Source organism: Cinclus cinclus, chromosome 13 (assembly GCF_963662255.1).
Source record: "Cinclus cinclus chromosome 13, bCinCin1.1, whole genome shotgun sequence".
NCBI lineage: Eukaryota > Metazoa > Chordata > Aves > Passeriformes > Cinclidae > Cinclus > Cinclus cinclus.
The window spans coordinates 5,973,587-5,999,869 of NC_085058.1; the positions used below are offsets into that span (position 1 = coordinate 5,973,587).

A 26,283-nucleotide genomic window follows, 5' to 3' on the forward strand; every position below is an offset into this window, starting at 1 on the left:
AATGTTTGACAAGAGATGGGAGTTTAAAAAACTGTCCCAAGGGATTATGCACCCATTAGGAGGCAAATTAGCTCTCTGGCTGCATATCCTTGTTTAAAGCCTCTAATGAATCCTGCAGTACAGAATGGTTGTTACTTCTAGGACTGTAAGTATTTTTGATCTGTGAATAACATTTCCAAGTTGCCTGTGATATTCTTTTTCCCCTGAGAAACCTGAAAAGCAGGGGGAAATTATTTAAATGTTAGTGACAGATACTGATGGAAGTGGGATAACCAGGAATTAGTTTTGAAAGATGAGTTCCTTAATACACAGAAATAAGCACAGTGGCCTTGCCATAAACAAGGCTAATGTGTCAAAACTAATGCAATATTGGCACTGACATTTTCTGACAAAACACTGCTCCATGATTTGCCTTTTCCTGTGGCTCTCCCCTTTGTGTCACTTCTGTTTAACCAGAAAAGGTGTATTTAACATTATTTTCACCTTCTGGAATGACCAGTTCATGTGTCCACTCTGTTGCCTCTGTGTTTGAAGTTGAGTGTAGTATTTACTAATATTTCTCCCTTTTTGTACTGCTGATCTTGTTTCATCCCAGCAATTAGTGTCTCTGTGTTCCTGTCTCGTGTTTGCCAGCTTTTGCCACCACTGTTTTTATGCACCTGAGTAAGCCAAAAACTTTTTTACCCCGTGTCTGCCATCTCTGTCTATGCCTACAAAAAATACTTCTACTAGCAGCGACAAATATCTTTGCAGAATCAAATCGACTGGGTGACCACATATTCTTGAAAGAACTATGTACATGTATTCACCTGCAGGGGATTAAGAAAACCACGCTGAAGTTACAGGAATAACTGCTTATATTGGGGATGGGGAGTGCTTTTTTTCCTGCAGTATTTAAAGTGGATGACCTATAAATTGTCCATACTGTTGAGGTGAAAGTCATCTCAAGTGATCCAACTAAAGATCTGCAAGTACTTCTAAGCTATATTTGTCTTTTGTTACAAGTGTTAACACCTGGGACTCTGTAATAGAGTTTTTACTACCCAGGCTGGGAGAAGCTTTGATCACTGTCCCTGTGTTGGGTGTGGTAGGTCTGTTCGGGTATCTGAGCATGATTCAGTCGGCCTCAGAGCAGAGCTTGTGTCTCGTTCTTCTATCATTTATTGCTTGTGCCAGGCGTCATGTAGACCTTTTGAGCACGGCTTGCAGGAAGCAGGCTGGGCCCCACCTGCACACTGTCGGGATCTTGGTTTGCTGTGTATGAGCCCAGTTCTCACTCCGGGTCAGGGAGTGCCCAGCTTGCCGGGGCGGGGGCGTTCGGGGTCTGGGCCCTGTGCTGGGCACCTGGGACTCGTCTGCTGTGCTCTACCCCGAGAGCTCCAGCGCTGGCACAGCCGCGTCGCTTTGAGGAACTCGAAGCACGGGCTGCAAACAACCACCTGCTGCACCAGGGGCTCTGGGGCGAGGGGCCGGGCAGAGGCGTAGGGGGCCGCGTTCCCCGGAGGCACCGGGGCGTCGTATCCGCAAGGCGGGCGGCCAGCGGGCCGGTGGAGAAGCGGGGCCGGAGGGTGAGGGTGCCCCGACACCCTGCGGCCCCGGGCGCTGCCCTCTGGGCGTCCGGCGGGGCACGGGTGCGGAGGGAGAGGCTGATCCTGCCCTACCCTTGCCCACCCCGTCCCCGTCCCCATCCTGCTCCGGAGTCGGGCGCGGCCGGGTGAGTCAGCGCCGTGCCGGGGGGAGCCGGGGAGGGAAGGGCCCGCCCGGCCCTACAAAACCCCGCCCGGAGGGCCGCGGGCCCCAGCCGCTGGCAGAGCCGCCCGAGGAGCTAGCTGCACGAGTCACCGCCAGAGCCACCCTGCCCGCCCCAGCCAGGTGAGCCCTGGGCGGCAGCAGCGGGGGGGGGGGGGGGCAGCGCCGCGGGGCCGGGCCGGGCTGCGGGCGGGGGTCGCGCTGCGGGAGCCGCTTCTGCGACGGGAGCGGAGCGGGCGGGATGCGGAGCGGGCTGGGGGCTGCGGCAGCCGCCCCTCTCCTGCGCCCGGCTCCTCTTCCTCCGGCCCTGCCCGCCTGTTACTTTTCTGTGCTTGGTTCCACGTTGGGTCGGTGGGGCCGTGGGCGAGGCAGCCCTCGGGAAGCTTCGTGCGCCCCGCAGCAACTCTGGGTGTGGCGACGGCGCTCAGGAAAAAGGAACTGGCCCCAAACTTCGTCAAACTTCCCCGGATAGTCATTTCTTCTCGTCGTTAAGGTGCACAAAGGCTCGGCCGGGTACGCTGGCTTCTCGGCGCGGGGGCTTGCAGGGAAGCTGTGCCGGCCAGCCAGGCTCGCTGAAGGCGGTGTTCATTCAGTTGGAGCGAGGCTGGAATTGCTCCCGCAGACACGGCGGAGCCCCGAGCCCGCCAGGTCAGCGGCCCCTTCCCTTCCCTTCCCACCCAGGGTGCGGCCGGAGCCGGCGGCACGGGCAGCAGGAAAGGCCAGCGGGGCAGTGCCGGGTGGGCAGCGCTCCCCGGGTGCTGCCTTTGCGCTCCCCGCGATGCGCGGGGAGCCCCGTGCGCCTCCCGGCTCGCACTGCCAGGCTTGGGCGCGGCTCTGCCTCCCACCGTGCCCGGCCGTGAGCGGAATCGCGGAGATTGCTGCTGCCTTTTGGATTGTCAGTCAGCTCGGACACCGCTTCGAGTGAGGAGGGGAGGTAGGGCAGAGGAATGTTGCCAGGTATTTTAGCTGAAAGAGACGTGAAATGACTTGAGGATAGTCATGCAGAAGAGAGTTGTGTGCTTGTATGTGGCTTCTTTACTTCTGTTTAACGTTAGTTCTTGTATTCAAATGCTTTATCTGCACAGGGGTGCAGACCCCGATGTACAGATCAAGAGTGAAAGACTCCTGGAACCAATATGCCCCCGAGTGATTCATCCCTGTGCGTGCCTTCTACTGTTAGAGCTGGTTTTGATCAGCAGCCCTAGTGGGCAGAGTTTCCATTGGCCAATATTTGGTGTAGCTTGCCGTGATGAACAACAACAAAAAGCAACCCCAAAGCCAAAGAGGTTTTCTTGTAAAGCCTCAAAAGTGAGAATAACTTGAATTTGGAGAAACAAAAGTATTTAATTTTGTATGTGCAAGGTATCTTCCTGGAATGGAACTTTCTGGATTATTAGTAATGCCTGCAGAAGAAAATGGTTCAAGTATTTTTGTGGTAGTGCAGTTTAATGGATTTTGAAATGCTTTTCTTTAAAGATGTTTTTAGTTTTTATTTTTCTCCAAATAGTGGCTTTATGCTAAACCTTACTGGGTGGTCTGGGGAGATGCAGCCTGGCCTATTTATACTCTTGCTTAGCATTGTATATAAATGAGTGGTTTTGAGCCCTTGGTTCATCTACAGCAGATACTGCAGGTCTTCCTCACTCTTCCTCATCTCCTCTGTTAACTTGCTTGCCCTAGTTTTTGGACACAAATGTGCTCCAAATGGAAGAGTTTCCATTCTCGTTCCAGGGATGCTGTTTTCTTGGCTCACATGTCTGGGAGCACCCTTTGCTCATATCTCTGCCTACTGTAATAAGTTCTTCTTAAAGTTGTAATTCTCCTTATTGAGCAATGTAGTTGTTTGTGCATACCTGAAACTTTTCCGTGGAACACAGGTTTGGTTTTTTTTCCATTATATGTGTGAGCTGGCCCTGGAAATCAAGATGTGGGGCTGTTTTTAAACACATGTTCTTCTGTTACCAAGGAGTTTCAGGGATAACTTGGCGAATAGAGACTGGGCCAGTGTAATAACAGACCTGTAAACCAGTGCTTTCTGGGAGGGCTGAGGTCAAAACATGCCATCTGTTTTAGCAGAATAATGTGATTCAGATTGTGTAATGCGCATTTAGAAATTGGTTGTAGAAACGTCTTAAGGTGTTGAAGTATTAGTTTTCAGCTGGAAGGTAAAACTTGATTCCTTCCCAGTGTAAGGAAGGACAGGCTAGTGCAAGTATTTTCTGTGGACGTGTTCAAACCCATCCAGGACTTGTCAAAACTACATCAGATAAAATCAGTCCATCAGAGCACAGTGAGAGCCTGTTCTCAAATACAAGTGCTTTACAGGGCAGGGTGTGACAAGAGCTGTGCTTGTTCTTAGGGTAAAAAAATCTTTCTCTGCTATGATTCTTACAAGAGCTCCCTTTCTTTTTTTTTCTTTTGCCAGCTTGCAGTTGATGGGCAGTCAGTTGCTATAGCATTGTTGTGTTCTGGTAATATGAACCTGGAGTTCCAGCTCTATGTGAGGGTGTATTAGTTCTGTTCCTGGACTCTGATCACGTGTTTTGTTCCAGCAAACCTGATTCAGTGTGGTTTTTAATTGATTTAGAAACAGTAGTCTTGCAAAAAGCTGTTCAGTGATTTTTTTTTTTTTCATATGAAAGGTTATGCTGCAGTTGCTTTCCTTAGCTCTCACTGGTGTTTTCTTTGTGACAAGACAGACTAAAGGACTTCAGTTGCTTATCTTTGGTAGTAGTTGAAATACTGTCAGAGTACAAAGGTCTCACAGATAGGCCCTTCATTTTATGAAGTGGAAACATTAGGAATTCCATAACTCAGGAATATCTATCAGTCTCCTCTAACCAGCATGGTTAATAATGCCAATAGCAAGTAACAGCTTATTACAGCTTCTGCAGCCTGTCTTTAAAGACCTGGGTTGGATTTTACCTCTGAAAAAACATTTCTTCTCAAATATATCAGTGCATGACTGTCATTTTTGTTCTCTGTCTTACTTTTCTTCCACTGGAATCTTACTTTTTGTTGAAATAAAGTTGCTTTTGTTACTTAAACCTAGATTGTTTCAGAAGATGGAAGATTCTCTTTCTGTGTTCTAAGTGAGGAAATGTGAGACAGCAATTAGACTACAGAAGTACTGTAATTTTGCTGCTATGTTTTATTCTTGTAGCACTAGCTATTTTTGCCCAAAGTAATGATTTCTTTGTTTTTCTCTTTACAGGAGCTGAAATTAAAATTAATTAATTAATTAATTAAAGCAAACAAAAAAAAAAACCAACAAACACTTTTCCCAGTGTTTTAACCATATCGCCCTTATCATGAAACTATTTTGAACTTTTCTGGTTCTCCAAGCTCTTAATTGGTCATTGAGTGGAGAGGAGATTGGTTTGTCTGGGAAATTGGCCTGGGTGGCTGGTACTGAGGAAACCCCCATCCTATCAAAAGAGTGACTGGTGGAGGATTGAAAACCAGTTGAAAGGACATAACCAGGACTGGCTATATAGTAGCTGGGACTTGTCTGGAGGGGGCATGGAGCCAAGTAACTGCGCTGGGAAACTGGTGACAGTGTGGAAGTGAAGGGTGTGGCACCCAGCTGAAAACAGGGCAGTTGTGGTACCGGGTTCACTTTTCAGTTAGTGGAATGTCACTGGTTTTGAGGAACTGCTGTACTCTCTGCTGTACCTCCCCTCTCCCTCTCCTCTCCCTTTTCCCTGTTTGATAATGCTCTCTGCAGCTGGATGTAGAGGTCCTTGGGGGAAAAAGCTTTCTTTTCAGCAGCAAATAATGTTTGCTGCAGGTGCCATCCTGGGTGACTGAATAGCAGTGTGAGTAGCAGTGTCTGTCCGTCCTGTAGAGAAATTGGAGAGCAGGGTTTTGGGAATGCATCAAGCCCTTTAAATATTGCCCCTGGCTTGCAACCTTTGTTCCTAAACTGAGAGACCTTTTCACAAAAACCGTAATACAGCTCTGGCAAACTCCCTGACCAGAAACCAGAGTTTTTAAAAGGCAAAGTATTGTAACTTTTTATCACATCAGTGTTTATTTCTGCAATGTATATAATCGATTACAGGGTTGGGATTTTCCCTGTTTTTTTACATATACAAGGAAGTTGTTATTCAGGTCCTGGCAATAGAGTATTGATATTAACTTGCCACAATGGCTCTTCTTTTTGGAGCTACCATTTTAACATAGTCCTTACTACCTCATCTCTCATAATCATGTTACTAAGTGGTGTTTGTTTTGGAGAGCTACAACAAAACCACAGGGCCCAGCATCTAGGGTTAAAGATTAAACAGGGTTATGGTTTTGTAAAATACCTGCAAGAAAAGAAATAATTCCACTGCATTTCCTGAGTGGGGCCCTTGAGGAATTGGCCGTGTGATTTAAATTCTACTACTTCTTGCTATTCTTTGACTTTGAGCTGAACCAAGTTATGTTTTTCTGAATAATTTTCCTGATACCGAGTTTTCAGTTTAGGCAACTCTGTTTCTGAGGCAGAGATTCTTGAATTCATGTTTAAACATTTAAAATGCAGAAAAAAATGCTTGTTTAAGGGATTTTTATTGTACAATGGAATTAAGACCTCTTGTTGTTGCATTATTAATGGTTGTGTGGCTTGGGAACTCTTAAATCTTTTTTCCTGCTTGGTATTAGCAGTTCCTTTGGAATGTCACTTGGAGTGCTGTAATGCTTCACGACTGGTGTAACTGTAAATATATTTAAATCTACTTGGTCTTTTTTTCTTTTCCTCCAGCATTCTTTCAAGATGTCCACTGTTCATGAAATTTTAAGCAAACTCAGCCTTGAAGGAGATGTAAGTATTATTATCTAAGCAAGAAAAGTTTGTTTTACTTAAATCTCATCTTGTTCCTTTTACAGGACTCTGCACCAACAGTTGTTCTGAGCTGTACAGTTTACAAGATTCCACACATCTCTCAAACTTTTATTGCCAAAAATCCTAATCAGCAGTGATTAGTTTTCATTCACAAACCAGCTGTAAACTATAAGACAGTTAAATCGTTTAATGAGAGTTCATCTAACTGTCCAGCAGTGTCCTCCTGCTGGGCCTTATCAAAGAGATTACAGGGCAAACAATGGCTGGTTTGCATCTGTGTCCCTCTTTCTTCCACAGGAACAAGTGAATTAAGGATGAGAACAGAAGATGGAAATATATTTGGTTTTGCTGATACTCTCTGAGTTTCTTTTTTTTTTTTCCAGTTAAAAATGGAGAACATTATGAGAGCAAAAATATTGGGGATCTAATTCCTCTAATGATTATCACCAAAACCAAACTAGTTCTTGAAAAAATTTATTTTCTCAAACTTATTTTCTAATTTTCTGTTTTGTTATGGATTATATATTTTTCTCCACATCTGCACTTGGTTTATAGTTTAGTTGAAATACCAGAAAGCCACAGTCTTTGTTTGATTTCTTAACTTGCAGTTAGATGGTAGATTACCAGTGTGGTATCAGCATATCATGCCATTAATTTGTGGTTCTGTGATGGTCACTGAAGAGGAAGTGAATCCTATCCGTGCATTATTTCATCACATTTCTAATGAACTTGCTACACATACAAATCTTACAGCTGGTAGCTCTGGATCTGAGCTTGGTACAAGCAAATGTTTTGCCAGTTTTCATTACTTGTTGCAAAATAAATTATACCTGACTATACTTGTGGAAGAGCTGTTGCAAAGAGCTGGCCAGTGCACTGTAGGTAAGTAGTAAAATTGGTTTTGTAGTGCAAAAGCAGTCAAGTCTTCAGCTTTCATGGTTGTGTATTTCAGTGGAGAATTACTTTTGGAATAATAATTAAGCAATCTGTTCTCAAGGGCAGAAATGTTTCTTCCTTGATGCTTGCAAGTAGTTACAAGAGTCAGATATGAATACTGTTCTGTGGCAGCATTTCCACCAGAAATCCTGCTGCAGAGTGTAAGAAGGCTCAGGGCCTGGTTTGTGCTCTAAATTGGAAGCCAGAATTACTGAGCAGCTGGCCTGTGTAGCTCTGCAGCATTAGACCAGTTCCTCTAAGCAATGATTTAGCAAATTAACTGATGTTAAACACTGTAGTTGGGCCACCAGTTTTTCTCTTAAAGTTTTTAACCTTGAGGGTATAGAACGGTTGTGGCTGAACCCCAGTGCTGTCCTGTGCTCTGCATCACAGGTACTGCTGCTGATTTGAGTGAAGTAAAGGACCTGATTGCCTCAGCCTTCCTTCCTTTCAGGAGAGGATGGAGTTGAGCTGAGGATGATCTGTGCTCCCAGTTTCTGTATCTCTCCACAAGAGTACAGAAAGATTCTCAGAATACTCAGGTGTAGAGATTATGAAAAAGTCCTGGTGTTTTTAGGTTAAATTAAGCCTCTGCAGCTGTCAGTGATACTTGCTTCTCCCTCATGTTTCCCAATAGGATTAAGTTTGTCAAGCTTGGAGGAAGTAAAGCAGTTGGAGGACCTCTGAAGCACACTAAATGCATAGGGAGAAAACCAATTTCTCTGCCTTAGTTTGGCCCAGATAGGTGATGCAGTTGCACATTATCTGGATTTTTACTGCCACATTGTAAAGAATTTCATACTGAACTAAATGGAAAGTCAGTTTGAAAGCTGTCTTGTCTGAAAATATACAGTACTGGTACTGTGGTACTGTAATGTACCAGAGTAATTGAATAGCTTGGAATTTAAATGGCTGTTTTTTATAGGTAATCACCCTGATAAGACCTGTCAGGTTCTCAGGGTAACTCAGTCTGACTTGGGACATGCCTTGAGTGGAGGGACATAGGAAAAATGGCCACCAAATTGCAAATATTATGTGTATTTCGTTACTGTATGCTGTCATTTTACAGTAAACTACTCCATCCAAATTACTCAGAAAATACTTAGAGCTAGAGGTGGAAGGAGAGGTACCCAGCTCTGCTAAGGTCACCAGCTGACTTGCCTCAGATTATCCAGAGTTCTGGTTAATAAGCAGTGCTCCAGGATGGTGGATGCCTGGCTTAGGAATCTTTCAGGCACACAGATTTCTCTGAGGCTGCATTGCATGTCTCCATTTACTGTTTTCATTGCCAGCTTGATCTACTAAAAGCACAGGCTGTGTTCTGTGGTGTGGCTCTGGGCCAAACTGGGGCCACTTTGCTGGACTGAACTGATGGTAAGAGACAAAAGAAAATTACTCGGTTTATTGGTACTTTTTTGACTTCCTATCTCCACAGCATAATCCAGAAGGCCCAGGTGTAGCTGCCAGAGGAATCTGTACAGAACAGCATGACCTCTGCAGGGGTAGAGTCAGAATTAGTCAGAAACCATGGAATTTTTTAGTTGAAACCTATCCTTTAAAATTTTGCATGTAAAAATATTTTCCGGGGATATCAGGATAGCTTAGTTCTGTTCAAGAACCAGACTTCCTTTTGGAATTAGAGACGGAAACAAAAGTTTCTGGGGATCTTTTCCAAGAAAGCTTAGTTGTTCATTCACTTATGAAATGGCTGTGGCAATTTCAGGTGCTAGTAGCTCTACCTCTCTGCCAGAGGTTTAGGTTTCTAAGTTGAACTCAGCAGAGTGGGATTTGTGAATATTACCCTGGTACTTGTATAAAAATCTGTGGTTTAATTTAACCTTCCCCTGGGAGGTGATAACAAGCTGTTAGCTTACACTGAAGGAGCTGAGAAGAGTTGAATCTCTGTTCTGGTCAGCCTCTGTTTGCAGCTATAATCCTCAGGATTAGACCATAATAAACAGCTGTTAAAATCTGGTATCTTGGAAAAATGTTGCATCTAAGTGGCCTTACCTGCAAGTCCTCTTACTCTTAGGAGAGGGAATTTCAAATGTCATTTGGTTTTGCAAGCTTCATCCTGGTTAAAGCAAGGATCTGGAGGCCAAGAGTATCAAAATATTATGATTAATTTCTGCTTTCTAGAAATATGGCATTAAGTAGATTCTTTTTTGTATGTGCTATCTTTAAAGTTCATGAGATGGTGCACAAAGCTTTTTCTGACTTTATCATTGTTAATCTTCAATTTCCTTCTTTTTTAAAAAAAATTTTGCAGCCTATAATCAAAAGTTAAATATTGACTTCAAATCTAAAACACTGTCATACTTTAATTTCCTTGGAATTAGCTTCCTGTAGTCATTTTCCTTCGGATCTAGACAGAAAACTCCAGATTTTAGAATACTGAAGTTTAGTGAGTGAGCTTGGAAGGTGTTGGGCTTTTGCTGCAATAAATAAAATATCTATTTGTATATGTTCTGTGTTATAAAATGCACTATGTGAGTGGATTTCTGGGCAATACACTTGAGGAGAAGAGAGTTCAGTGGCTCTTAGTAGAATTCCATTTTCACGGATACCTGGTGGTAGTTCTTGCGTTTAAACATTGGGCTGAATACCAGGTAACCAAGAGCCATGTGCTTTATTAATTGCAGCAATTGCACGATTTAACTCTGAAGGATTTTTTGTTCTTTTTGTTCTTTTCCTTCCAGCATTCTCTCCCTCCAAGTGCATATGCCACAGTGAAGGCCTGCTCAAACTTCGATGCTGACCGGGATGCTGCAGCCCTTGAAACAGCCATCAAGACCAAAGGTGAGCAGCAGGGGCTTCCATTCTGTGGTAAGGAAGAAGGCTGGCTTGCAAAAAACAAAACAAGACCGTGTTTCAACACCAACATTTTGGTATCCTTACTCAAGGATACCTACTTTAGGAGGTGTTGGATTCCTGCGCTGATGAAATCTTGACCGAGTTAGATTTTGAACCCTGTAAGTGCATGCTTTGAATATGCTTTGCAGTTTGTAGCCATGAGTTGTTGAGATTATCACTGAAAGTGTCCACTTTTTCTCTCTTGACTCATCAGTACTTCAAATTCTTCTTCTTTTCTGCCACTTAAGAATGAAGTGTCAGCTCCTTTGGCAGTGATTTGTGAGTGGGCTCTGAATCGTGGATTTCTACTGGATTGTTGGATTGGACATTCCTTCTTCCTTTCAGCTCTCCAGACAGTTGCATGGGGTGATAAAACTCATTTATCTTGTGTTCATTTGGGGTCAAAGAAGGTCCTGAAAACTAGTTTCTGAAATGAGTTTGCAGTATTTCAGAGACAGGGCAATATGAGAGCTTCTCTGAGCTGGGTTGTTAAATCAGCTTCCCTCTGGTACATTGAAACCATCAGGAGAGCAGGGAGTGTGAAGTGCAGCTCTGAAGTAATGCCTTGGTGGTACTCCTGGGGCTGTGATCCTGTCCTAGTCCTGGGACAGGGAGTGCCAAGCTTTCCACACTTGCTCCAGGCCAGAGGAGCAGCAGCTGGGTGTAGCTGGAACTGGCAAATCTTTTGCCTTCATGTCAGAGAGAAATGTAAAAGCTAAACAATTTCTCAACAGAAAGAAATACTTCCATCAGTGCCAGCAAAGCATGTGTTTGACTTGCTATAAAATGTGAAATATATCCCCTCCATAACAAGCACAAGGGTTTCTTTCACAAGATTTCTTAATTTAACTGGAGAAATTCCTTATTAAAGTGCGTTCAGTTCTGATTTTGAATCATTTATAGTTTGGTTTTTTAGAAAAAATTCTCTGGTGAGAGAGTTTTATATATATATATATATGTATATATATATATATACAAAATCAGGTTTGGCAGCAGATGCTTTGTATATATGTAAAGCTTTGTCTAGACTTAATAATTTTTTTGTGGCTCTGATTATAGGGCAGATCTGTCAAATACACCATCAGACTCTCAGGATAGGTACAAACTTGCATGTTTGAACTCCCAAGCTGCTAATTATTGCAAAAGGAAATTGCAATATCCTAGGCAGTACAAAAGCTTTTCCAGTCAGGCAATTCAGGCTCATGTTGTCTTTCCACTTTGTCCCAGTAAAGATAAGCAGTGCAGTAAAGTTACATGGAAACATTTCAGTAGAGAGATGATTTTTAACTCTCTGAGTGAATACTAGAGAACTTACTCATGGACCTGCATGTATGTAGGACTGAGCTTCTCTCTGCTTCTTAGTTTGTTACCCAGAAGTTATTTTGGGAAGGTGGCTTTAAAGGGAAAATCTCTTTATGGTTTTGATACCAGATCTTCCACCCTAAAGAATCTCACAAGAAAGTATTCTTGTGGAAAATTAAGAACTAGAGTGTTGTGACACTTCTTCCAGGTACTGTTTCCTTGCACGTTGAGTGCTTTGGAACAGAATGTTTTCATCTACGAATCCAGAAGCTTTGATAAAATGTGAGCTCTCTAAAGATGTAGGGTTTTTCCTCAAATGAAAATTTCAACTCATCCAGACAAGAGCTGGTTTTTATGAAGAGTGATGTGAAGAGCTACCTGCAAGAAAAAGTTTTGAAATAATTCTGGGAAATATCTAAGTAGTTTTTGAACTAAAAATATAACACCCATAATGAACAAACATCCACAGCAGCTACCATTTTCCTGGAAAGTATCAGCATTTCTCTGGAAATTAATTTGTATTTATGTGGGAAGTAGAAATAAGCTATGTAAGTTATCACTGAATGATGGCGAGGAATATGACCTGCTCATTTTAAAACAGTGAGAGAGGTAAGTTGTAACTGTATGCAAGCTGGTTTGTGGTTGAAAATTTAAAAATAAAACCAAAAAACAAGCAAACAAAAACCCCCCAGGCATGTAAGGAACATTTGGGGGCTTTATGCTCTACAGGATAAAAGGGCACCTGGTATGTGAACCCTTGGGCTTCCTTTGTGTTGAATATCAAGATCTGTCCATGCTATAATGGGCCTGTATTTCACACTCACCGAAGCAGTGTTTCCTATATATTGGAAATTATAGCAGTTCCATGGAAATGATATCTTGTGGAGTCTTATCTCTGACTATACCTTATATAAACAGTGCCTGAAGTCTGGTGTTTGCCATCAGGGCGGGCGAGTTTGGGAGAGTTACCATTTAAATTATTATCCAGCTGTGTCTCACTGATGGAAACTCCCAGAATCAGAGTCACGAATCTCCATTTTAGTGATTCTTCTGTAAAATGGCTAAAACTTATTTTGCTGCCTAAACAGCAGCTGTATATTTGGTTTAGGGAGAAGATCTGGAGTGTATGACTGTAATATCTAAATATTTCAGCATTCATTCACACTCTTCAGATGCACTCTTCAGAGGTTGCTAAGCCATCTGTTGGGACCTCTGGAAAATACTGTGATGTGTTTATTTGGGCTTAGATCTACCTGCAAAAACTATATTGTACAAATACATTGTCCAGCCCTTTTCAAGGCTTTGAGAGGAGCTGAATTAAATGTAGGGGGTTTATATATATCCACCAGCCTTGGAAGGGAAAAGTGCAAAAATGACTGCAGGTTATATAAAACCTTGTAGTTAGCAATTGTTCAACCTAGAGGTTGCATAATGCAAATAACTTGTTAAAGTTCTGGCTTGTTCCTTTTGATATAAGTCCCATGGCTGTGTTTTATTTTTATGCTCTTTAGTGTTTCTGCATAAACTTAATTTAGTGCCTTGGCGTGTCCTTTGGAAATGTTGGCTTTTTGCTGCATAGGACAAGAAGCTGTTTAAGTTCTGTACAATGCTCTACTGTGTTTTGTGTATAGATCAGCTGATGTACATGAACCTAAACAGAAGAAGCTATCTGGAAGGGCACGAACAGAGCTTATGTTAGATTTCCTTTTCTTTTTTTCTTGTAGCAAAGACAATTGCTTAAGTGTCTCTCTTCTGTTTCTGAGTTATTTCTTAGCACTGACACTTAGTGTGTCACAAGTATTAAATAATTTTGTCAGACTAGGTTGTGAATATTTGTTACTTGCAGCCTTCTATTGAGGTCTCATGGGATATTTTTTTATTTCATGGGTGGCAGAATTCAGGCATAGGTTTGTTGTAGGAAAGGGCTTAGAACATAGATCTGTAATAAATTAATTATATCCAGAAATTGGTAAAACAAGGATGACATGTAAACCAGTCAATTCAGTTTTACAGAAAGGTTTTCTGTGTATGTAGTATATCCAACATGCCCATACCTTTTGACAGAGTTTTCAAGATTATGAAGTAAAGGCTTTTAGAGGATATCTGCTGGGTTGCTGGTGAGAGAGGGCAATGCCTGAAATCCATGAAACTGCATCAGTCACATATTCCTAATATTAAAACTGTCACTAAAAAAATATCTCATTGAAACATGGTTTGGGTTTGGTGAACCCTTGCTAAGCAAAATAGCAGAGCTGAAATTATGGTCTTGTTTTATCTAAATTTTTCCCTTTGACCCCATTCATGTTAATTTCCTCATTTTTGCTGATTGAGCTCCAACATTGTGAGCTTACCAATGCCATTACATTGCCTCTTTCACAAGAAAAGCTTTTATTAAGCAGAATTTTCCTTTCCATTCCCCATTGATAGAAATGCAGGGATAAAATCTGCGTAGCCAGAATAAACTTGGAAATAAGCTCTGTTTCATTGCCTTGAAACTTTCAGGGGCTTTAACAAACAGCAAAGCGTTTGAGCTGCTGTCCTGCTCTGCCCCACCTCAGCAGCTGTGAGTCAGCATCCTGTGTGTGATTCCCAAGTGTAAATGAAGTAAAAGCACTTACTTTCCACTGAATGCCAGAGTGATGAGTTAACTTCATATTTCCATAGCATGTATATGAGGAATTTGGAAATAATTTGTGGGCTTCTAATGTGTAGCAATTGTGGTACAACTTGAAAATGTCATTTGCTTTTTTGAATGCCAAGAATGGTTTAAACTCAGAATTCATTAAAAAGCTTAAGACATTGGCTTGTGCTGTGGGCCTGCAACAGTTAAAAGGCTCAGTGTCTGTGTGTGGCCATTTCTGAACAGGGAGAATTTGTTTTCTCTTATAATGTGGGAACACTTTAAAATGTGTGGGAGTAGATTATGGCTGAAATGTGCAGTCAGCTTGTTTTCAACTCAGAGTTTGTAACTTAGACACATGATGCTTTCCAGGGCCTTATGGCATCATTTGCAGGCCAAGCTTGTATGACTAAGAACCCTGATGTAGTTCTGCCTAGCACAAGCTAAGGACACAAGGCTACCAAATGTAGTATTTCATCATGAAAAATGTGGTGAAGAAAGAATTTTTGTATTTGATTTACAATTTTAGACTCTGCAGCTAGGGGCTAAAAGGTTTTTTGCAAAGATTCCTACTTTAATGATTTATTTTTATAGTATCTGTTGCAGTTCTTTGTTTCAGGTTACTTTGGGTAACAGTGAAAAGAAATGTAGCTGGATTCTGGCAGGGATCTGAGTCCTGCTAATAGCTGCTGATCCAGTGCTTACTTTCTGGGGTTTTATTTTAATCAAGAAATCATCTTTTACACTGATGTGTATATGCAAGTGTGGAAGAAGCTATTCATAATACTTCTATTAAGCAGAGAGAACGGAGGTGAAGCTCTGGGCTTGTTCTGACCTCTGGATTAGAGCCACCTGTTTGCTTCAAAAGCTGGCAGTTTCACTGAAGTGCATGGATTTGGAATGATTCTCTTAAAACTAAACCGTTGCAGATATGTAGCTTACTTACTTAAAAGATAAGTTGGGAGTTTGGGCATCCCCATCCTCTAGATGTGCCAGTTACAGCTCAGCATGGATCTTCCAGTGATTTCAAAAAGAAGTAGCACATACTTAATTCTTCCAGTGTCAAAAAATCCCTTCTGTCTTTTGAGCCTCTGAAACATACTGAATTAAATATACTGGTTAATTTTCCCATTTCCATGTTTGGACTGATGGATTAAATTGCTTACATAGAAAATATAACTGCTTCATTAAGAAGTCTTAATTGAAAAAGCTCCACTAAAATAACAGGACAGGATTTAGTAAGTACAAGTTCTGAAGTCCGTGTTCTTGAGCAGCTTTTTGCAGAATTCTGAGTGCTTGAAAACTAGTGCACAGACACACAAGTGAAGCACAAGACAGAGTGACAGAGCTGGTCACAAACTAGAATTGGAGGTGAGTCCAAAGACCTGCATCACATCAGAAGTCTGGGTGGCTTTTTATTGGTGGCTTTTCCCCCACAGCCAGGACAGGATCAACACTAAGTAGTGAGAGCTGCTGAGCTCAGACAGCACATGTCCTGTGTTTGGAGTGTTGGGGAACGTCCTGATGCAAAAACAGGGATAAGAAAACTCCTCTAACTCTCTGTCTTGTGTCTTTGTAGGTGTGGATGAGATCACCATCATCAACATCCTGACAAACCGCAATAATGAACAGAGGCAGGACATTGCTTTTGCCTATCAGAGGAGAACCAAAAAGGTAGTAAAATATGAAGAAATAGTAATTATTGAATATTTTTCTTGTGTAAAATTAAATTTCTCAGTTTGTCTTTTCACTGAAATTCAAGATGCATCTATTTGCCCATACTGTCTCAGTTTAAGACTGGTAGAACTTTGGAATACGTTGAATATGCACAATTGGGACTGCAATCTGTTGGAGATAGTGGTTTCCTAGAATCTTCAGAAATCACATTGGGATCCACAGGATTCCCTGGTGAAATGTGCTAAAAATACTGAGCAGTCACTGGCATGAAGTGCCTCCATTTGAAGGAAAAAAATGAAAGAAAGATGCTTTGGGTTACTTTTTTTTGTTTCGGTTTGGGTTTTTTGGTTGTTTTTTTTTTTTCCCTTTTGGTTGGTTTATATTTTTTGGAGGGGTATGGAATTTTTGTTTATTTTTTTAAGACAACTCAGCATGTAGGAAGTGTTCTGTTTCTGTTCCACAGCTAACTTAGCTGAGAAAGGACTGCAGTCAGTTGTGCTGTGAGTACTGCAGCTGTGGAATAGTGATGTAATGAGTTGAAATGTCATTAAACATTATCCTGGCAGAAATACCTTAGATACTGATCTATTGATGGAGAGAAATTTTTAAGATGTGTGCAGAATTCTGCAAAATGAGTCTTGCTGTCCGGGAGGCAAGAGCTCTTCTCTTTTGAAGTTTTGAGAATCTTATAATATTTGAAGTGAAAAAGAGGAAACTTTAAATAGAGTTCAGATTATGATGAATGTATGTGTTCCAGGTTTGCCAGACCCCAAATGGTAGTCCTCCAGTAGCATCCCAGAATACTCATATGAAACCAAATGTATTTAAATGTAGATTTAAATTTTGGAATTTCACCAGCTTTTCTGCATGACTGATAGAGGCATATGCAGAGGCACAGCCAGGTTGGACACAGGCATGTGTGCACATCTTTCCCTGGGGATACTGGGACAATCTGCACATAAATGGAGCCCAGTCATGAAATGTGTCGCTTAAAGCTTTGTTAAATGTTCTGCATGACCACAAAAATGCACAGTCAAGAAAATCTGCAGCTTTTTTCATGTTTCTCTCACTTTTTTCCTTGCTGTGACCCAAGAACAAAGTGAATTTATCAGAAGTTTAACAAGTGCCAAAGAATAAAACAGTCATATAAATTGGAAATGTACAGTAGAAACCACTCAGAGAGATAAACGTGAGGAGGCAAGAGAGGTGGAAGTGGGATATGAAAAGACACATAGGTATATCTTCTAGGGACAGTATCTGATGATTTCCTTTGCCAGCAGTTGTTGGCAATGTGTTGTGCTGTACTAGGCTGCTTGCTTTGTGTGTTGCAGGATCTAATAGATCCTAACAGAAATTACTAATAGATAGTAGTTTTTAAATGTCACATAGTCTACCTCTCTTTTAATTCCTTTGGGATGAGCAGTGTCTGATAGAAACCTTTGGTTGAGGTTGGAAGGGAACTTCAGTGCCCAAGATGGACACCTTCCACTAGATCAGGTTGTTCAAAGCCCCATCCTGCCTCGCCTTTTAAACATTTCCAGGCATAAGTCAGCCCCAACTTCTCTGGGCTATGTGTTCCTTAAAATTTATTACAGCTACGTGCCAGCTCTCCTGTGGCAGTTCTGAAGAGCCTGTTGTCATCCAAATAAAGGCTGCTGGAGCATTGTATCCTACATGGAATAGTTGTACTAGAATGTGTCTAGCTCTAAAGCAGCCAGATGCCCCAGACCCCCATTTTCCCCCTTGGTTGATCCATGCAGTAAGTGCATACAATATTAGCATAAAGTAGTGCCCTGCTAAGTGGGTGACTCTGGAAATTAACTCAGTGCCTTGGCTCATTATCTCTCTGGCACAACTCCTCTGCAATTCAGCTGAGGTCTCTTTCTCTACCTCCTCTTCCCCTGCCTCTCCAGATCACTGATTGTTAGTGAGAAACCACCAACTGAAATGCAGCAATTCCCTTCTGAATGCTATGGATTCAACTTCAGCTTAGGGAATACATGCATCTGTGTGAACCACAGGCTTGATCCCAGGGATTTCAACTTTGTAGCATACACTACAGGGAAGCTGATAACTAGCATAATTCAAGTTGCATCTGAAACCCTTAAGGGGACATGGACTCTATTTGGTGCAGATTTGCATCCTCTGCAGTGAACATCCCTGACTGTTTCTTTTTCTAGGGCTGACTGGCAATTAACAATGGGGATTTAGGCTACAATCTTCTGATAGCTTCCTTGAAGATAGGCATGATTTTTCAGTGCTCAGGGAATGATGCTTTATCTCCTCAAATATCTGTTTGGGAGCTGGGCCTTATAGTGGAATAGTGCGCAGTCAATTTTCCGATGTCTTAGCTAGAAAAAAGGGCTCGGATAAGAGGAAAACCACAAATAATACAGTGCTGCTGGGAAAACTGTGGGAGTATGATGGGGAAGCACTGACCACAGGGAGTCAAACTCAGATCCATCTGTGCTTATTAGCTCCAGCAAAGCATCACTGCTTCAGGACGGGAGTGAAGCTGTTCAGATGTGTCTGTACTGTGCTTCCCAGCACTTTGTCAGACACTGGTGCATTTCTTCTTGTTTTCAGAGGATTAGAAAAAAAAAAAAACCTCCTTTGCCCTAATTTCTTTCTTAGGCTTTCAAGCCAGAAAGCTCTTTATGTTTCTGTTTTCTTGTCTGTTGTGTAAGAAACACTGCTGCAGGCTTGGAGACTTAAAGCCCTGCAGGTTAAATTCTCTGGAGATCAGAAGTGAGCTTTAATTTCCTTTCTTCATTGTCCCATCTATTTCACAGGAACTTTCTGCAGCGCTCAAGTCTGCTCTCTCAGGTCATTTGGAGGCAGTGATCTTGGGCTTGCTGAAAACACCAGCACAGTATGATGCCTCTGAATTGAAAGCTGCCATGAAGGTAAATAAGCTTTGAAATTTAACGTTGTTGATCTGATGTCGCTGTCTTGAGAAAGAATATGGACTTCATATCCAGGGCCATGGTTTTCAAGCTGATTGATTTTTTTATTTTTTTTAGTTTAAATATCCAGCTGCAAGGCATCCAAAATGAGAGAAATGGAACTATATTTAAACTAAATTAAGAGTTTTTAAACTCTTAATTAAATCCTCTCTTTGAGGAAAAAGTTATTATTGTCAGTTCAGGAGTAACAGGTAGGCTGCTCTGCCTGGCTGCTTTGCTGGCTGCTCTTACAAACAATGCACAAGTTCATAGTATGAGAAATCTTTAAGAGAGCAGTTGTTGGCAGGAGCCATCAGATTCTCTGCTGGCATTTATAGGCTTAAGCAGTAGTGTTCAGTTACTGGGTCATCACTGATCTGGACAGAACATCCTGTAGCAGACCTGCCCTTGTGTAAAAGACAAGGAAGATGGGGCATCAAAAGCAGTCTTTGCAGAAAGAGATATCAGCTCTGTAGGCCACTGGAGCAAGACTTGACAGGTGCTCATGTCAGTACAATCACCTTTTTAAGCAAACTAAAGTGTGGGAAATTGTAGAAATTGTAGTTATGGTCATCTAATCATCACTTACATTCTGGATGTTCTTGTTCAAGTTAATTTTTTTTTTAAGGATTAAAGACAAGTACTTAGCTGTGTCTAAAATTCAGAACGTGTCAATAAAACCTATTAATTAACTTCTCCAGGTAATTAAAAAGGAGTTAATAAGCAAATAAAACAAAACCAAAAACACCCCCTCCACCACATAAACACACACACTACCCCCACCCCCCAAAACAATTTCCTTAGATCCCAAACTAAAAAATCCAACCCACTATGGAGATGGTAACTCTTCAACTGTGGGCCAAATGCCCTGTTTGAGTAATCAGATGCTGCCCTCTCCTGGTCTGAGTACAGCCTATCCATAATTTATTGTGACTCAGATTACTCTCAGGTTTGGGAGTAAACACCATGCAATTGCCTCAGAGTAGCCCCAAATGTAGAATATTTTATGCTCTCCATGGGTTGCCCTTCCCAGCTTCCAAGCACCTGGGCTGAATTAGCAATACCTCTCAATGCTCTGAATTTGCCTGAGCTTGAATTTGGCTTGATACATAGAGCATTACAAACTATGACTTTGGCATCCGAGTTGAGGAAAGCAAAGTTATCAATGATGAGTTAATTATTTTTCTGTTACACATTCTTGAAAATATTTCAAAATCTTTTTGAAAATTAGTAATGTTGCTAGTCTTCATTTTTTTTCCCCAGATGCTTATTAGAGCCCTTGTGTGGAGAGTTCTCCAGTTCTCTTAGCTTTAAGCCATTTTAATGAAATTACTTGGGTTTACTCCTCTTGTGGTTGCTTTTTTTTGTTGTCGTTGTTTTTTTGTGTGGTTTTTGTTTTGTTTTTTCGTTTGTCCTGCTTTCCTGCCCCTTCAAAGGAGACATATTACCCAAAGGTTACTTTGCTACATAATTGCCTCCATTCTCCACACCTTCAAGACTACTTTTTCCCAGAAAAATAAAACATCAGACAGGCCATGATAAGCTGGTCTTCTCCAGTTATGCTGGTGAGGAGGCCACTGTTAAACACTCATAGCAGATGCACGTTGCCCAGAGAGAGCTTTTAGAGGATCTCTAAGCCACTAGAAATATTCCATCTTGTTTTTTCTCAGGAGCAGTTGGCAAAAAATATCTGTGAAGTGTTAGAGTGGAGGAGAGGAGATGTCTGTAAAATGTTTTTAAACCATTTAAGCATTCCTGTTCATTGCTAGCTCCTAACTGAGTCCTGTGTGGGTTGCAGGGGCTGGGAACTGATGAAGACACACTCATTGAAATCATCTGCTCCAGGACAAATCAGGAGCTCAGTGAAATCAACAGAGTCTACAGGGAAAGTGAGTTTACTTTGCAAGTTTCCATGTACTATGTCTTCTACACTACATTACTTGGATAAATTCCTTTCAGTGTGAATTTCATTATCAGAAAGCTCACTCAAACCTGCTTTGGTTCTCTGCTATTTTGTACTGTTGTTCTGGATATTTGTGTAGCTTATGTAGTTTCATTTGTTGCTTGGTAGCAAACAGATTGAAGGGTATTTGCTACTAATACAAGTTGTGTCTAAATGAATTTTTTTATAAGCTTTCCATGAGAGACTGATTGCATGGAACTCGTGATCAGCTGGTAGCAATGCTGAGTTTGATGTAGGCAAGCGTGGGCTCATTTTCATTGTCCTCCACACCTGACTTAGATTGTAGCTGTTTGTTTATGTGCATGAAACACTGTAATTAGAGCCCTGTTTCCTGCAAAGGACTATTTGTAGGACACCCTTTGCCTGAAAAGAACTTTGTTTTCTAGTGTACAAGACAGAACTGGAAAAGGACATCATATCAGACACATCTGGTGACTTCCGCAAGCTAATGGTTGCCCTGGCCAAGGTAGGACTGTTCATAGCTTTCCACTTTTTCTAATGTTCCTGAGTGGTGGCTGCCACTGAAGCAATTTGGTTTCTGATGCACTCTTAAATTTCCCTGTATTTTCACTGACCTTTGGGGGAAAAAAATATTCGAATGTTGAAGGGCAAAGAAATTTTAACAGAAATGCAGCATTCACAGCATTAGCTTCATAATGGGTGTGGCATATGCAGTTATTAATTTAGCAGATTCAGATTAGAAAAAAAATGGAATATGCACATAGCAAACTGCTTACTTTCTGTGAAAGCTTTCTAAAATACTGATGTCTTGTTTGAAGGGCAAAAGATGTGAAGATACCTCTGTGATTGATTACGAGCTGATTGACCAAGATGCCAGGGTAAGTGCTGGTATTGAGGATGAAATATCTCCAGTTGGTCAGGCTTTGGGGGATACTGAACTGTGGAAGTGGAGACCATTTGTGAAGTAGGTGTGTGTATTTCAGATTGTCCTGCACAGTAATGTTTGCTTGGTGTCAGTGAATCCACCACTTGCAGTCCTGATGCCTTCAGGTACCAATTTTCACAGCCTACTTCCCCACTATGCAGAGCTCTCTGATATTTATTTTAGACACATGAAAAGAGAGAGAGTCTTTAATGAAAGGAAACAGATCCACTGCAGTGAATTTAGTGGCTGTTGATGCTTGTTTGTTACATCTGCATCTGTCAAGAGCAGTTCTGCTGAAGTATACAGCTAAATACAGAGTAAAGCTGTAGCCAGAGGTGAATACAAAGTAATTAGTCTTAGTGTCAGATTTAGATCCTTAAATGTTGTCCTGGCGACCTGCCCAATCACATGTCCTTGTGTGCTCCTCCCACAGACACCGTTCCAGCAGTATTTGTTTTTCCATTGAGGAAATTGTATACATCTGCAATGGCAAATGGCTTCTTGTGCAACTCCTGATTTTTTTGTGATTTTCTTTTTCTTTCTAACCTCAGGACCTCTATGATGCTGGTGTGAAGAGAAAGGGAACTGATGTCCCCAAGTGGATCAACATTATGACTGAAAGAAGTGTTCCCCACCTGCAGAAAGGTACTATTCAAGAGACAGACTTTTTTTTCCTGTAAGAGAAAGTTATAACAAAATGGTAACTATTTTGTCCCAGATTGAAATGATTGTGAAAAGCACTCCAAAAGCATAGATCTCATAAATCTTAATTCATGTCCAAGGTGTTTTGTTGTTTTTTTTTAATCTAGTTATTTCTGTGGATGTGTTGATCTCACATTTTAAGTGCATACAGCTCTTTTTTACACAAGTGTGACAATGCTCAATTATATGTCACATACACTGAAAACAAAAATGTTGCAAACCTAGAAAACGTGAATGCAGGAGACCTTGAGAAGTCCTTTAGTTTTTACCTCTGTGCCAGGGTAGCTTAGCTATATCATGTGTTTAAATCTGCCAGTGAAGACTCAAAAGCAGCTCTGATACTGCTGTAAAGCAGCACATGGGAAAAGCCATTTGAAGACTTTCCAGAGCTTAAATCACTGTTGTTTCAACATAATGCCAGTACAGGATTAAGATGGTATTTTCCCAGATCATGGAGGTGTTCAAGGAAAACAAAAGGCCATGGCATGGAACCTTTAGCTGACAAACTTTTGCTTGTATTTAAGATGGGATTCTCAGAAGGACTTGCATAGATATTTATTAATCATGTATCCCTACATTCCTGTGTCTGTGTACATGCTTTGGGTGGTTATTTCTGCCAGTTCTTGATTTGGTTTTAATTTTACCTACTTTCTTTTCTGTGCTAGTGTTTGACAGGTACAAGAGCTACAGCCCATATGATATGTTGGAGAGCATCAAGAAGGAGGTTAAGGGAGATTTGGAGAATGCCTTTCTTAATCTTGGTAAGTTACCCTGAAGCAAAGACTGTCTTTATATAGGATCTTTACAGGGCTCTGGCAATGTATCATGATAAAAGTAGGGCCCAGATTCACTCTGCTGGATGAGAAATTAGCTGGACGTGCTGGTGTTGGATCCACTGGTGTATTTTAGAATATTGCAGATACTGAGAAGCATCTTATTTTTGCCCTCTGCAAAATAAAAACTTTGCTTTCCAGTTGAAATGAAAATGCATGTGTGCTGTGATCTGCTGTTAATCCCACTTTTATTTGATAGAGTGGCTTAAGGTTTGTTTCCTCAAGCAAACATAAAGGTTGAAATTGTTCAGTACCCACACAGGTTGGAGAGAAAACAGTGTGTGAGAGAGAGAAGATAGGTGAGGGATGGTAGGGGCTAATTGAAGGGCTGATTTGACACTGAATTCTCTGAAATAGGGAGGCAGGGTGTGAGGCCAATACTGTGCCATGAGGTGAAGATGACAAGGATGTCACTGTCTTTAAGAGGGAGATCTTTAAGGGGAAAATCCATTTCAGACTAAGGGTGAACTGAGAGCTGTTTAATGCAAATGGAGTATAGAGCTCAGCCTTGAAAAGGAGGCTTCTCATGGATCAGTATACAAGGAGTTTTTCCAGAGGAGAGATTGCTTTTAGACATGGAACCATGAACTGGGAGCTGTTGAGGAGGGCTAGCATTCTGAAATGATACAATTCTGAAATGATGCAATTTCCATGGAAGGAAACACTTCCTAAGAATGTGAGCATCTGTGGTTCAGTCACAAGCTAAACCAAATTACTTCTAAGTAGCAAGTCAGGTAAAAATATTTTCTCTGTGTCCCCTTTCTGGAGGAGTTTTGCTGAAAACCTTATTTTGACTACTTACCATACCTTTAAAAATGGCTGCAACATTCTGTGTCCTGTGTATGGGCAGGATATTTAACTATTCTCTCTCTCTTTAGTCCAGTGCATTCAGAACAAGCAGCTGTATTTTGCAGACAGACTGTATGATTCCATGAAGGTAGGAAAGACTGTTTTTTCTTTCTACTGTTTTTTTGTTTTTGTTGTCATTGTTAGACACTTCTGTTCATATGAAATGTGACTGGCATGTGAATAAATTAACACTTACCTAATATTGTTCAATAGCATTATTTAACAGTTATGAGCCTGGAATATCTATTCATATTCATCTGGTACAGGGAAATGTAGAAAAGGGTCTCATAATAAAGATCTCTATTACATCAATTGATTATAATTAGCAAAGTTAGACACATCTTTTGCTTTTGACTGATAGCAGAAAAAGCTGTTTATTGAATACGAAAATAAGATACTAAATTTGCCTCAAAACATTTTGTGAAGAAAAAGGATGAAAGAGAAACACCTGGTGACAGGCATTAGGTGATTCCAGGAAGAACCGGTGAACCAAAAGTGCTGCTTCCAGTCTAAGCTAAATTTGTGACTGCAAGTTGGTTAAACACTGCTGATGAGAAAGGTACATTCATGCTCAAATTCTTGGATTATAATAATGACCTTCGTTAGATTTATTTCATTGTATCTTTTATTGCTCATCTTGGTTGCCTGTAGTTTGCTGTCCTGCCATTAACTAATGGTGGCTTATGCATTTCAGCTATTGCAACTCTAAATGTGTGTCTGTTTGTAGGGCAAGGGAACCCGGGACAAGATCCTGATCAGGATTATGGTATCCCGCTGTGAGGTTGACATGCTGAAAATCAAGAGTGAATTCAAGAGGAAATATGGAAAATCTCTCTATTATTTCATCCAGGCAAGTTTTTTATCTTTGGTTTTAGATCATGGGCCTTTGCTGCAGTCTTCCTTGGATTTGTGGTACCACTAGAATTCATGGGAGGTGTGTTAGAGGCTGCAGTGATAATATTGTATTATCTATGTGCTATGGAAAAACCCACCTTTATCTTCACAGTCTACAGCTGGTACAGTTCCTGGCAGCCACTGGACAGTATATGCAGGCTTTGTGCAATCAGCTGATGCGTTCTGAAGGAAAATTCTGTTCACCAGTCCATGTCCTCAGATCAAAAGAAAAGACAATTGTTCTGTGATTGCTGAATGAAAATAGAGCATCTAAATTGCTATTTCCTTTCATTTCAGTGCTCAAGGAGAAGGTTTTTTTAGCTAGAGTGACTTTTGTCCATTTCTGTGATTAGACAGAAGCTACAGGCACTAGGCTGTCTAACTTGGGGCATAGCTAAGAGCTTGTGCATCTCTTTCAAAGCTAATCGTTACCCTCACAACAGCATATGCAACATTATTCCTTGTGTAGAGTCAAAATCTTAACTCAAAATCTTTTCCTGAAGGTGTCAGTTGCAGATTATTAGCAATTTTTTTTTTTTAATAGTGACCTTGGTATATGATTTTTGCAGTGATCAGTGAGACAGAGCAGAATGGAGTCCTTCAGCTTTTCTTGGTTGTTACTCTTTTTCATACCCAAACTTCTCTCTTCTTGCCTTGCATTTGTATTGCAAGAATGATTAAATAATTTCAGTTCAGATCCAAGTAAAACTCAGTCAAGATAGTCTCCTCCGGGCTGAGAAGGCTTCACTGTGAATCATAGACTGTCCCACAGCTCTAGAATATAATTAATATGCTTTCACACTTTGTGAATGTTTCCTGATATTTTGAATTTTTCTTCCCTTGCTTTACAGCAAGACACAAAAGGGGACTACCAGAGGGCACTGCTGAACCTGTGTGGTGGAGAGGACTGAAAACTGTGATGGAAGAAGCCCAAGTCCAGAGACATGCCTTTTTTTGCTCTTCATTTTACTGTAATCCTAGAAAACCTGAATTTCCTAGCTAACCTTGACTTGCCCTTTCCCTCCCAAGAGCCCTGCTGCAGTTTGCTCCCCTGTGCTGCACATGCCCCTCTTGGCAGAGGGCTTCTGCTTGGCTCTGCCAAAGATCCTAACAGTGAAACTAACTTTTCATCATGTTAAGATCCTAGCCAGAGAAACTAACCCTCCAGGGAGAAACAGGCTCACACGTGCTTGTGAAAGGCTCTGCCTCTCTGTGCAATGTTTCTAATAAAACAAATAAAAATTAC

General features: G+C 41.3%; 1 protein-coding gene across 1 annotated transcript; it reads left to right on the forward strand.

The window, feature by feature from the left end:
• Positions 1 to 1,837: 1,837 nt before the first annotated feature.
• ANXA2 (annexin A2) lies at positions 1,838 to 26,218 on the forward strand. Its single transcript, XM_062501121.1, has 13 exons — positions 1,838 to 1,872; positions 6,497 to 6,556; positions 10,213 to 10,312; positions 15,868 to 15,962; positions 18,758 to 18,871; positions 20,709 to 20,799; positions 21,260 to 21,339; positions 21,653 to 21,712; positions 22,311 to 22,404; positions 23,127 to 23,222; positions 24,173 to 24,231; positions 24,871 to 24,993; positions 25,889 to 26,218. Exons 2-13 carry the CDS (start codon positions 6,509 to 6,511, stop codon positions 25,946 to 25,948), a joined length of 1,020 nt encoding a protein of 339 aa, XP_062357105.1. The 5' UTR covers positions 1,838 to 1,872; positions 6,497 to 6,508; the 3' UTR covers positions 25,949 to 26,218.
• Positions 26,219 to 26,283: the final 65 nt, after the last annotated feature.